The sequence below is a fragment of the Notothenia coriiceps genome, unplaced genomic scaffold (assembly GCF_000735185.1).
Source record: "Notothenia coriiceps isolate Sejong01 unplaced genomic scaffold, NC01 NC01_scaffold00012974, whole genome shotgun sequence".
In the NCBI taxonomy this organism is placed as follows: Eukaryota; Metazoa; Chordata; class Actinopteri; order Perciformes; family Nototheniidae; genus Notothenia; species Notothenia coriiceps.
The window spans coordinates 26,236-36,343 of NW_011345675.1; the positions used below are offsets into that span (position 1 = coordinate 26,236).

Below are 10,108 nucleotides of genomic sequence, written 5' to 3' on the forward strand. Positions count from 1 at the left end.
TTGGGACCACCCCTCCTTAGACGAGGCTTCTCTAAAGATCCTCCTCCCAGACCATGAGGAACGAAAGGACATGTGTCAACTTTGGGAGACTTATCGAAACTCTTTACAAGGTTTGGAACAGAAAACCGTTTGCTCCCTTTATACAAGTTTCACTTTACAGTTTATTCCAGTCATAAGTCTAAATAAGGACTAAGTATTACAAGAATCTCTTTCTCTTACTGAACAACTGTTCCCGTCTTTCTTCGAATATACAACCCCTCGACACCGTGAGTAAATGTCTGTTTTTATGTAAAAGGGAACTGCTACCCGTACGCGCCCCTATAAAGTTTAGGAGCCGCCATTTTTTTTGATTATATATTAGTCTCACAAACAAGGTGACGTTCCGACGTGGTCACGACCAAAAACCCCTTTTGATAGGAATGAACTTCGATAAATTTTGTATTTTCTTGCGGTTTACCACGACGCTTTTCGGTGGTTACGGAATTACTCTACCTAAAATTTCCCCGGGATAATACGTTACTAGTCTAAGGTATAAAAAATAGATTACCGCGAGATGACACCTTACTATGTACGAAATAAAAGTTTTTTCGAGGAAATAAAAAGGTATGACGGACACCGTCGTCCAAATGAGGTGTAACTCTTTTGCCGGTCTCTCCTTTTCTCCAACGACCCGTCGTGTCCGTCATACTCTTTTTATTTCTCGAAAAACTTTTAATTTCGTACATTAGTAAGCGTGTTCATTCTCCCGTATACTATTTTTTATACTTAGGAACAGTAGATCGTATTATCCCCGGGGAAATTATAGGTAGGTATTCCTAGAACCACCAAGGCCGTTCGTGTAACGCAAAGGAAAATACAATTTCATGCGCGCGCGCATGGCCTATCAGGCAAAAGCGGCTTGTTTTGGTCGTGACACTCGGAACTCAACCTTGTTTGTGGAGACTAATAGATATCAAAAAAAATGGCGGCTCTAAGACTTTATAGGGCGCGGTACGTGCAGTTCCTTTTACATAAGGAACAACATTTACTCACGGTGTCGAGGGGTTTGTATATTTGCGGAAGAAAAGACGGAAGTTGGTCAGTAAGAAAGAGATTTCTTTAATACTTTAAGTCCTTATTTAGACTTATTGACTGGAATAAACTCGTAAAAGTGAAACTGTATAAAGGGAAGCAAAACGTTTTCTTTTCAACTCTCGTAAAGAGTTCATAATCTCAAAGTTGAACATCGTCTCTTCGTTCCTCATGCGTCTGGGAGGAGGACTTTAGAGAAGCTCGTCTATTCGAGGGGTGCGTCCCCAAACCTCCCTAATCAGGTCTCGTCAAGTCTGGACAACTTTACCCTCGTAAACAACCTCCCTTACGTCACACGTAACTGAAGAACACACGAACCGTACTGCTAACCACAGGGCGAACCCGTCTCCTTCTGAACAGGATTCCTGTCCCGACCTTGCCCCCAGTGAAACCTCGAATAACCCGGGAAGTTTACCGATTTTCCACCCTGTGGTGCTTAGATTTTCTACACTTTATTGATGTGTTATTTCTAAGTTCGTTATCCCCGTAAAATGTTCGTCGTTATTATCAACAGAGCGCACATTATGGAACAATATTAGTAATTAAACCACAGTGTTTATTAAAATATATATCAAGACGTCGTTAGGTAAAAGTAAAGCTAGCGTATGTCACTAGGTAGAAGAAATCAAAAAAATGTCAAACTAAAAATCGTGTTGGTTTTCATCTTTTTTGGTTGTTCTGTTACACCCAAAAGACTCAAACTCTCCTTCTTTTATATCGTCCTTCACAGTGTTTTAGTATAAAATCCCGATTCGACCCTTTCTGAAAAAAAATTAAAACTTCGGAGTTAGAGTCTTTCACAAATAGGGTAATGCGTTTAAGTATATAAATTCGAATGTTATACACACAAATATCTTACATTTTACTTTATTTTTAATAAGTTTAGTGAGCGAATTTTGGACGAAACGTGGAAATTTTACGCGTAATATAAAGTTTATAAAAAATAAAATAATGCAAAATTCTCTAACTCAACATTTTATTTATTCTTTCTAATTACCGTCGTTTCGAAAATCAGGCGGCAGTTTGGGTTTTTGAGAAGTAGGATGTTAACGTTCGTTTACTTTCATGTAAATAACTAACACCGAAAAATTACCCTATTGTCGTCTTTCCGTTGAATTAGACCATTCCATTTTCATAAAAAATATTTATATAATCAATTTGTTGAAAAAGTAAATACGAAGTAAACTTTCACTCTAAGGACTAATAGATTTATTTAATCAAAGTTAATAAGACCTGTCTTAATGTTAGACGGAAACAAAACTTGGTGTTGTTGGAGGATTAATAGTAACTTAGATAATCCCCGGGGGAAAACGTTTAGGTCGTTGTTGTGTTGGCGGTTCCCCAAAATTAGGAAGTATTAGTAAATGGTTTTCTACTGATTTAGAGGAGAGAATGTTTTAGTGTGGACTTGCTGTCAGGTTTATAGCCGAATGTGATTTATTCACACAGATTAGTCCCGTAACTTACTCTGTTAACTTAGGTGCAGGGTAGACAAACGGGAATTTAGATTCCGGTACAAGTGACATTCGTCGTCTAGGGTGGGAGTTGGGATCTTAAGGGTGGCCCAGGCAAGACCGAAGCGCAATGCCGACGGGGGCGCCGCAAGCGTTTGTAACGCCGGGGAGATCAGTTACCCACGATAAGTGGTCTAGCCGCCGGCGCAATGCCGGACGTCTTCCGCAGGGTCTTTCGCGAGAGCCGCGACCCCAGGCGAGTTTTAGTCCTACGTTCAATAAAAGCTGCCGCTCCGAAACGTATCGCGGCCCGGATCTTCACCTGGGGCCAGTCTCGTAGCCGGGTAGGGGTGTTATATGATTAAAAACCGTTACGGTCCGCAAGAAGAGGCCAAATGTCCGTGACACATTTAATATATATATCTTATGAATACTTACTACTTAGTAAAAAATCGGTGATTTTTTTATGTCGTTGTGTAGAAAACTAATTACAACAAATATTGACCCCATAATTTTAGATAAGTAATTCTAAACAGACATGTTTCATCCGGACAGGTCCTTTATACGGTTTACGTTTGTTTTTGACCCGCTCGGCCGGGGGGGGGGATTAGTCCCAGACAGTTCAGACTGTGAAATGGGAGCATTTGTTGGAGGGAATCAGTGTCATTGACTCTGTGTGTTGGCATGACGATTGGTGTCCCGCTGTGGCAGAGGAAGACTTCCTAAGGACAGGGTCTGGAACGAGGGGTCACTTTGGACTTATTGCCCTTCAAATGGCTAAAAGGTGGGGAACTCGTGAATCTAAAAGATGTGAAATAACTACACATAAAGATTCAAGCAATAGGCATTTACAACAGCAATAATAGTTGTTGTGTATACTTGTTTATAACTCATTATTTGGTGTCACAAATAATTTTATATTATAGTTTGCACAATCATTTTCAATTCGATCCATACAGTGATCCATCTTTTTAGTTTTTTACAGTTTGATTTTACACAACCAAAGTACAAAAAACCAACAAGACAATGTGTGTTTTCTGAGTTTGAGAGGAAGAAAATATAGCAGGAAGTGTACAAAAGCACATTTAGGCTAAGCTGGGAAAGACTTTTTTTATTTTGAAGCCTCATGCAGAAAGTGATTTATTCCCATTACCAATTCATATATTTACTTACAATATGTGTGTTTATCAGAATGTAAAATGAAATAAAAATTATTCAAATCACTCGCTTAAAACCTGCTTTCACTTTAAAATGCACATTATATATTAATATATTTTTTATTTATTACGTTTTAAGAGATTGAGTTGTAAAAATAAATAGAAAGATTAATGCAGCAAAAGCTTTTAGTCCCCGTCAAGCTCCAAAAACTCTTCATCTACAATTGAACAAATGAAATACCATTTATTGATTGTGGCTTTTTAATGGGATAACAGCAGAAAGCAACTTAATCTGGTAAGTCAAAAGTATTTTTTATAAATATTATTAGTTAAACAACTTTTTCATTTATCTTTCATTTGAAAGTGAGATTCCTGAATTATCTAAATAAATAGTTTCAATTATTCTGGACAGAAAATCTACAATCTGCCTTTTTGAACACAACAACCTTCCTAATTATCATTGAATCTATTAGGGGCCCCTTTTCAAATCCACATCACACACCCCAAGGGGTTTATCCTTATAATAACTTTAACTAAAGTGACTAATCTCCCTCTCTTACAAATCACACTGAAGACATCCAAATATCGGCTTTACACTAAATAAGTGTGTCTAATAGCAATTGAATGAGACAATTGAATCCACGTCCCATCTGTTTGCCCTTTAATCTAAGCACATGTAAGCACAGATCTCACCCTCACCCCTAGATTCCACCGGGTCCGTCTGCTTCGCGTTACGGCTGCCCCGCGGCGTTCGCAAACATTGCGGCCCCTCTAGTCAATGGGTGCTATTCCACCAGACGCGCCGCGTTACCGCTCAGAAGCGTCCCAGAAGCCTCTCGGCGCTGGGGTCCGCTCAAAATAGGATGCAAGTCTATTTTCGACGCGAGGCTTTGCATAGCGCCGGGCTAGAAGTGGACCGGTCAGAGCATCCGGCCCATCCCCACAATAAACTAATTTTGCAATGCCAGCGTTCTCCTCCGGTTTACAGGCACTGTGTAAATTATATATATAGAATAATTATGATGATGAATGCATTTTTTTACCACTAAAATACAGCAACACATCTTTGATTAATGTCGTTTATAACTGGGGTATTACAATTATTATTAACTTTGTCTGTACAAAGTAGCCTGTCCAGGAAATATGCCCAAATCAACAAAAACTGCGAGCCGGCACGCAAGATGCTCCGCTTCTGAAATGCTTCTGAAACGCTCCTGAAACGAGGAGATGAGAGCATGAGGAAGGAGCAGAGAAACATATACCTATGTATTCATCCGTCCAGAAAACTCGAGATATCCAAAAATGTTTCTTGTAAAAAATAGAAACCTGTTAATAAACTTAAAGCTCCCATTCTCTTCATAAGTCCTTTTATTTGTTTTATGTAAACATCATAAATCATCAAAACAATTACAAAACTCATGTTCACTAGTTGCATCAGCTTCTAATTGTATGTCTTTGTAAACTTAATATCTTTTAATTGTATTCAGATATAAACCTATGTGCAGTCATAACATCATAATTGTACATTTTTAATAATAATACATTACATTTAAGTCACTTTATGAAACATGTCACACACAAACTGATATGCAATCAGGTTAATTATAAAAAATTATTTGCAGTGGGACATTTTTCTTCTCTTTTATTACCATTTCTTATATTTTATAGATAAAACGTTTAATTTAACTATATTTAGTAAGACTAGTTGTGTGCACAATCCAAAATACGTAGTGGGATAGGTGCTGAATTAAAATAAATATATACAATGTTAATCTAAAGAGGACCTCAATTCCTTTGTGTGGGAAGATACGGCTGGTGGAATTACAATGAAAGAGAACTGAGAGTCCATTCTGCAGACCCTCCCTCCCCAGGATTGCAGTGTAATAGAGAAGCAATCCCAGGATAGAAGAAGTGAGTAAATGCAGTCCTGCTGAGGGAACATTGAGAAAGACTTTCATGCGAGTCACACGGCACTATCTGAAAAGCCATTTCTTCAGATTTGTTCAAACGGCCACGACTCGTGACAGAATCAGGAACATTTTTATAAAGAGTGATAATAGGAAATCAAGCTGTGCCGGTGATGCAGAGAGCACGAGTCGCGCCTGGATGATGCCGGTCCTGGAACAATACTCGCAATCACAGAAACCACGTCTTCACTGATGAAGGAACAATGAAAGAGGAAGCGAAAATGAAAATGTGGCTAATTAGTTGATTGTGTACCAGAGACGTTGCCATAGCTTCTTATAAGGCAATGCAACAAAAACATTTGACATTAAAATATCCGGTACCACTTTACAATAAGACTACCCTTATGAAAGATTAATAAAGGGTTTATAATTAGGTTATTAATTAGGTTGTAAACACTTTATTAATCATTAAGAACCATTTATAAACCAGTTCTAACATCAACCCAGGCTCACTATTTGGCAAGATGACTAAGCCTTATATTGGCTACCTAGTTTACTTCGTCTTCTTCATCAGCCAACATCCTTAGTATCTGTTGTTCACTGAGTTGAATCTCCCCCCTTCCATCTTGATGTTTCTTGGCATCTCTTTATGACCATTTATTTACGAGTTACTAACATTTATAGTTGCCAAAAGGGAGCCTTGTTGTAAAGTGTAAAACACGTTCCCATTTATTAATGAGTAACTACCATTTCTAATAAGGCTTATCAGTACAGATACATGTGGGCTTACTATTTGGCAAGCAGCCGGTCACAGTTTATCTCATGTCTTATAAAAGCTTATTAATGATTTATAAAGTGTTCACAACCTAATTAATAAATGAATTACAAACTATTTGTAAACCCTTTATAAGGGTAGTCTTATTGTAAAGAGGTACCAAATATCCTAACAGCTGAGAGAGCAGCTTACAGTGTTTGAAACAGCGATACAATCGAGGTCAGAAGATCCTTGGGATAATTGCCAGAGAGTTCTTCTCCTCCCAATCCCATCTCAAACCGCTCCATAGTGTCAAGATTTGACATTTTTATCCACCTGACCTTGTATTTCCAGCTCAGCTCAATTTCCTGTGGGAAAAATGTCTGCAGTAATATTGTCCTACTCCTCCTACAGTTGAACCTCCTCCGCTTCAGAGGTTGTTCTGCCTCAGTGGAGGGAGACAGAACATCCCGCAGTGTTGTTGTTATAAATCCTTACATCTAGAGTAAATGACAATGCATGCTACATGTTGTCTTCTAATTAGATTTGAAACAATTAGTCATGTAATCAATTACTTCAGTAAAAGTAGAATAAGATTTGGCCTTTTCTTCAGATGCTGTGAAAGTATGAAGTGCATTTCTTTCAATATTGACTTTAAAATTGGTCTTACATTTTTATCATAATAAAAATAAACATTGTAAATCTCCAAATGCACTGCAACTACTCATGTTGTTTCTAAAATTAATAATAATCTTGAAATTGATCAAGATTGATGTTGATCAAATGTCATTCCAATTTCCTTCTGATTTCATAAAGTACCGCAGGAAAAATATAATATAAGTCTGTTACTCTAACATCTCTGGTGTGTGTGTGTGTGTGTGTGTGTGTGTGTGTGTGTGTGTGTGTGTGTGTGTGTGTGTGTGTGTGTGTGTGTGTGTGTGTGTGTGTGTGTGTGTGTGTGTGTGTGTGTGTGTGTGTGTGTGTGTGTGTGTGTGTGTGTGTGTGTGTGTGTGTGTGTGTGTGTGTGTGTGTGTGTGTGTGTGTGTGTGTGTGTGTGTGTGTGTGTGTGTCAGGGCAGATAGCAGGAGTCTGACACGATTCTGCTAATTCCCTCTGAAATGTTAGGCGGGATTAACTCTCTTCCACCAGCAGCTTTATGGCTCTGTTCAAAATCCCACACAGTCCAGAGTTTCTCATCAAAAACAGGAACGGTTATGCTTCGAGTGATGGAAGTGTGTTGGTGGATGGCTAGGGTACATTTATTATTTACTGTATGTGTCAAAAAATACATCCATTACATACATGGCAGGCAGATCTGTGTTTTTATATACAGTTGTGGAAGCACATTTACTGAAAGGTCCCCTATTTTACTGTTTTTCATCAATATATTACAGGTCTCAGATATATACAAACATGTCTCTGAAGTGTTTGACTCCAAACACCAAACAGATCATTGCAGCATCCCATAATCCCCTCTGTTACAGCCCTGTTTAAAAAGTGCTGATTCTCTGTCTGTTACTTTGTGTCTGAGGACACATGTTTATGTATAAGATACATAAAAAAGTGGATTTTGCATTATAGGTGACCTTTAAGAAACATATTTGACCAACATGTTTGAGGAAAATAAAATGTACATCTTCTAAAATATTAGATAAGACTGTAACAGACTAGATATTAATCTGACAGATGCTCAGGTGTGTTTCTGCTCCTGCTGCTAGAATAATCTGTGGCAGAGGTTTTCAATGAATCCAGACGTGAGGGGCTTTGTGTCTATAAAATATCTCCTGAGAGTCTGACTGCCTCCAGTGGAGCAGACGGCCGAGCTGCAGCCGATGACATCCGGCACTCAGCTATCGATCGCATTCACATAGCTAATTGTTCACCTTGAGCTCAGGGAATTTGAGTGTGTATTTATACGACCGTGCTTTTTATAGAATGGATACAGAGTGGCCCAGTTTGTCAAACGAAGCTGCAATACCTCTGAGGCTCAGCTATCGAAGGGTGTGATACTGCTGCATCATGATCTGTGATACTGCTGCATCATGACGCTGTCTTTATACAGGCTATTCTGTATTTCATGTTTGGCAGAAGCTGGCTTTGAGTTATTGATTGTGCTATTTGTTGATGCTATTAGAATCAACATCATGACACAAAACAGATTGTGTCATTTTACTCGGTTATGTTTTCTTGCTTTTTTATTTTAGGTTGTTTGTTTTTGATAATATTGAATATGGTGTAGTTTTATCAATATTTCAACCCATATGTTTCATTTTTCTGATCTCGGATTTCATTTCATTTCAATCTTTATTTCGAACAGATAAAAAAATAAAAAATAAGAAATGCGAAAAACAGAATACCGTATTGTTAAAATACAGTATTTATCCACATTCATGATAATATTTATATATTCAACAAAAAAAAGTATTCATATTAATAATAATAATAATAAAAAATCATATGTGTCCGAAAGGGAGCAGGAGGAAGCAAATGCTTATTAGATACAGATAATCTAGTTATAAGTTGTTAAGATTCAAAAGTCCTTAATGTTGACATGAAATCATCATTAACCAAAAGAAAGCTCTGGAAAATACTCTTTTTCAAACAACACTGTGATTAAATGTTGCCTCATCCTTTTTAAATGATGCTCTTTGAATGTGTAATTCTTCAAAATACTTCCAAGCGTTGCCTGTTTTAAATGTTTCTTTTGTCTTTCTCACAGAAACGAGCCAAGGGTCACGTGCTCTTTGATAAAGTATGCGACCACCTCAATCTGATGGAGAGGGACTACTTCGGCGTCACATACAGAGATGTAGAGAATCAGAAGGTAAAAGAAAAGTCAAAAAGCTAAGAATCCGTTTGTTAGAAGGAGAATAAAAGCAGAATTACTGAGGCTGTAAAGTCTGTCTATAAAATCTAATTTAGCGAGTCATTTAAAAGAAACGGAAAATGGTTATTATTAATTTGCTTTCAATTTTGGGATGATTCATGCGTCTGTGCTTGTGTGTTGCAGAACTGGATAGACCCTAACAAGGAGCTGAAGAAGCAGATCAGGAGTGAGTAATCTAATAAAGTCACTCAAGTATTTTGTCCTGAATGGCTAAATGAGGAGTATGCAATTATAAAATACTGATAATTGAATGTTCTCTCTGCCTCTCAGCCGGCCCCTGGAACTTTGCTTTCAACGTCAAGTTTTACCCTCCAGACCCCGCACAGCTCACTGAGGACATCACAAGGTCAGTGAGCGACTCGTTTAGGAGAATACGTGATGGCTGCTGGGCATTTGCTTCCTAATGGTGGTTTTTGGGCCTTTCGTATTATATAGGTTTGTGTGCATGTGAATTGTCTTCAGAGGCTAAAATCCCACTGTTCCCTCCAGGGGGAGTTTCTTTCCCACACACTTCCCCCCCTGACTGAAATGCCTCCATTGGACTGCTTTGTTTACTTCTGTAACAAAGTGTTGTCACTATGTTAAACTCACGCTTCTATTGGCTAGCTCTCCAACACATGAGTGGGGTAGGTAAGTTTGAGAAACCGGCTTGAGATACACTTTTTGTTATATTCCATGAATGCTTAAGCATGACGATAGCAATCGAATATCTGAAGTGCTTGATAAAAAAATCCATTAAAAAAAATGTCATCTGTGGAAGCCGTCTGGAGTGCTAAAAAGCCGACGACCAATCATCTGAGCCGCCCGGCTAAAATAACTGGATGCGCTTTACCTGCCTGTCAGGCTTTTCTTTTTATTCTCGTTGCCCCCCTCTTTTT

General features: G+C 38.3%; 1 protein-coding gene across 4 annotated transcripts in view; it reads left to right on the forward strand.

Moving 5' to 3' along the window:
• The window catches only part of epb41l3b (erythrocyte membrane protein band 4.1-like 3b), a 43,751-nt gene that overhangs the window by 17,433 nt on the left and 16,210 nt on the right, over positions 1-10,108 (forward strand). For all 4 annotated transcript variants that reach the window (XM_010773808.1, XM_010773809.1, XM_010773810.1 and 1 more), the window contains exons 4-6: positions 9,063-9,167; positions 9,354-9,396; positions 9,501-9,576. In XM_010773808.1, coding sequence (XP_010772110.1) covers positions 9,063-9,167; positions 9,354-9,396; positions 9,501-9,576 — 224 coding nt within the window. The remainder of the gene's footprint in view (positions 1-9,062; positions 9,168-9,353; positions 9,397-9,500; positions 9,577-10,108) is intronic.